General features: G+C 27.2%; 1 protein-coding gene across 1 annotated transcript in view; it reads left to right on the top strand.

The window, feature by feature from the left end:
- LOC108692168 (snRNA-activating protein complex subunit 1-like) overlaps window positions 1–3003 on the top strand; it is a 15749-nt gene that overhangs the window by 5436 nt on the left and 7310 nt on the right. The window contains exons 2-3 of the mRNA XM_018200324.1: window positions 140–269; window positions 417–714. Of these exons, the coding sequence (XP_018055813.1) occupies window positions 140–269; window positions 417–714 (428 nt within the window). The remainder of the gene's footprint in view (window positions 1–139; window positions 270–416; window positions 715–3003) is intronic.

Below are 3003 nucleotides of genomic sequence, written 5' to 3'. Positions count from 1 at the left end.
ATAAAAAATAAATATTCAAGATTTTAATTTAAGTGAACTATTATCTTGTATATTGACACGTATAATTTATTAAAGCAATAAGGAAAATCTTTTTGTAAATAATAATTATATTTAATATTTAATATTTATCTCTTAATAGAAAAGTGCTTAATGGAAGCTTTTCGTACTGATTGCCAGACGCTAATAACGCGCTTCGAATTGTCTTATAATACTCACTTTCAAAACTTCTGTGAGATCTGGAAAGAAATGCAATTTGGTTTGATTTTTGCGTACGTATTTTGTTCTTTTATTAAAATTTTACTTCAAAATATTAATGGTTTTTTTTTAAAAGCTTCTCTGTAAAGTATGTATTAAAAAATCAGTTTACAATCAGATTTCAATTTTGTAAAAATTTTTAAAAGTTTTCAAATTTACAGTTATCATCCTTCGGAAGCAGCTTTAACAACATTTTGTGAAGATGCCCTTTGCATAATAAAGCAATTTCTGGTAAATGCATCCAGTTTAAAGGAACGTATAGGGGCTCTGTATCTTACATATGGAGTTTATTATAAAATGCCAGTAAAACAACTAAAGATCAGAATGACTCTATCAGATTGGAGTTGCTTAATGGAGTTACACAGTCAAATAAAACAGGAGGAATATCATGATGCTAACTATATCTTATGCAAAATGATTGTTGATCATATCTTTATTCATTGCATTAGTGACAGAGAGGTATATTTTATTCTGAATTAAAAATACTTTTTCCAAGTCACAGATATTATTAATATAACTATAAATTAATATAACTAATTATATTATATTATTATAATTAAATATATTAATATAACTATATTATATATAGCTATATTAATATAACTAAAATGTTCGAATGTTTTTGACTTTCAGTATTTAAAGTGTGAATGTTTAAAAGTATCGGACAAGTGAGAGCAGCTCTGCAGTAATTATTGCGTAATCTTTTTTACAAAATGTTCATGTATTTCGTGTAATACTTACATAGAGTTCGAATGTGTAATTACAGATCTATACATGATAAAAGATAAATGTTTAAAGAACATCCGTAAAGAATATTAAGATACTCCGCTCGATCTTTACATAATTTATAACTACATTCTTGTCTGCAACAGAAGTTGAAGATCACAATCTTAAACCCAGTAATTTAAAGCTGCATCCGTTGCACACATTAATAGAATCAAATGTTTTCTGACCACTGAATTATATTTGTACGTCGCTGATGGCTCGAAGTGAGCTAAAACGTTTCAGTTCACTTCGAGCCATCAGCGACGTACAAATATAATTCAGTGGTCAGAAAACATTTGATTCTATTAATGTGTGCAACGGATGCAGCTTTAAATTACTGGGTTTAAGATTGTGATCTTCAACTTCTGTTGCAGACAAGAATGTAGTTATAAATTATGTAAAGATCGAGCGGAGTATCTTAATATTCTTTACGGATGTTCTTTAAACATTTATCTTTTATCATGTATAGATCTGTAATTACACATTCGAACTCTATGTAAGCATTACACGAAATACATGAACATTTTGTAAAAAAGATTACGCAACAATTACTGTGAAGCTATTCTCCCAATACATTTAAACATTCACACTTTATAGACAAAACTTCTCAATCATTAAAAATTTAAGAACACTTAGTAAAGAGCAAAAAAAAAGAGAATAAGGTAAATGTCCCATTAACCGGATGTTTAAACATAGGTTATCATAAATAATACAATTTATAATATTAGAAAGATTTTTAATATAAATTTTTAATATAAATATTTATATTCATTTGAAAACTCAAGACTTTTTTAAGCAAGGAAAAATTATTTGAATCCCCTTATAACAATTATTAATTAAAATATTTAAATAAGTAATAGAATGTGTCAATGTACCAATGGTCGGACAGCTGATCAAGAGAGAGATGTAATTGTCCTATCACAATTAGAAAATTATATTATACTGACGGGAAATATTAATATAAATAGACAGGAAACATTAATATAAAGTTCAATGATAAAAGATGATAATTATGGGATACCGCGTCGATAACCTTGATCTTGATATATGTTATCAAGGTCATGATTTTAATTGATCTCCAACAAGTTTTAGGTAATGATCCTTCGTTAAAAAGTTATTAATAAAAAAGTTTGAAAAATGCAAAAAATTTCTATTTCATATAGTAGGAAAAAGACACCATTTTTCGAACTTTTTTAATTAATAATTTTTTAACGAAGGATGACGGCTACCTAAAACCTGTTGAAGGTTACTCAGAGTCATGACTTTGACAACATATGTCAAGGTCATCGGCGTGGTGTCCTTTAAAGTGCATATAATTTAAAAACAACTAATTCATCAAATTAATCTTTAAGGTAAAAAGCATTTAAGACTAATATTAATTTAAATAAATAAAGTTTTGTGTAATTGTCCGGATATAGATACTGTCGGACCCAGAAAGTTACTGGACATGTACCTATGTCCGGTTTACATTTACACAACTTTATTTAAGTTAATATTCTCAAATACGCTTTTTAAAACGTAATATTATAATTTAATTGTAACCTTTAAATGCAATTAAATTATAATACAATAATAAAAAAAGCATTTGAGATTAACAATTTGTGTAAATAAATAAAGTTTTGTGTAAATGTCCGGACATAGGTACATATCCGGTACATCCGGTCACTGGAATATTTATCTTAATAAAATTTAGAGAAATTTTATTAGAATTTCAAACAGAATTTGATAGAATTCAATTAAAAGTGCAAATAGAAAGCATTTGTGAATTAAAAAATTTTTAATAAATGTTACATTCATTAACCTACGACTTAATGAAGTTTTTTTTTTAGAAATCGCAGATACATAAATTTAAGAAAATATCTTTTTATTCAATATAAAATTTAGCTACAAGTACTATTGTATTAAATAATAAATTAAAAGGCATTTTAGACACACACACGCACGCACGCGCGCGCGCGCGCGCGCGCACACACACACACACAC

Source organism: Atta colombica, unplaced genomic scaffold, assembly GCF_001594045.1.
Source record: "Atta colombica isolate Treedump-2 unplaced genomic scaffold, Acol1.0 scaffold63, whole genome shotgun sequence".
Classification (NCBI taxonomy): Eukaryota; Metazoa; Arthropoda; class Insecta; order Hymenoptera; family Formicidae; genus Atta; species Atta colombica.
The sequence above is the reverse complement of the archived record's forward strand: the minus strand, read 5'-3'. Positions and strand labels throughout refer to the sequence as shown.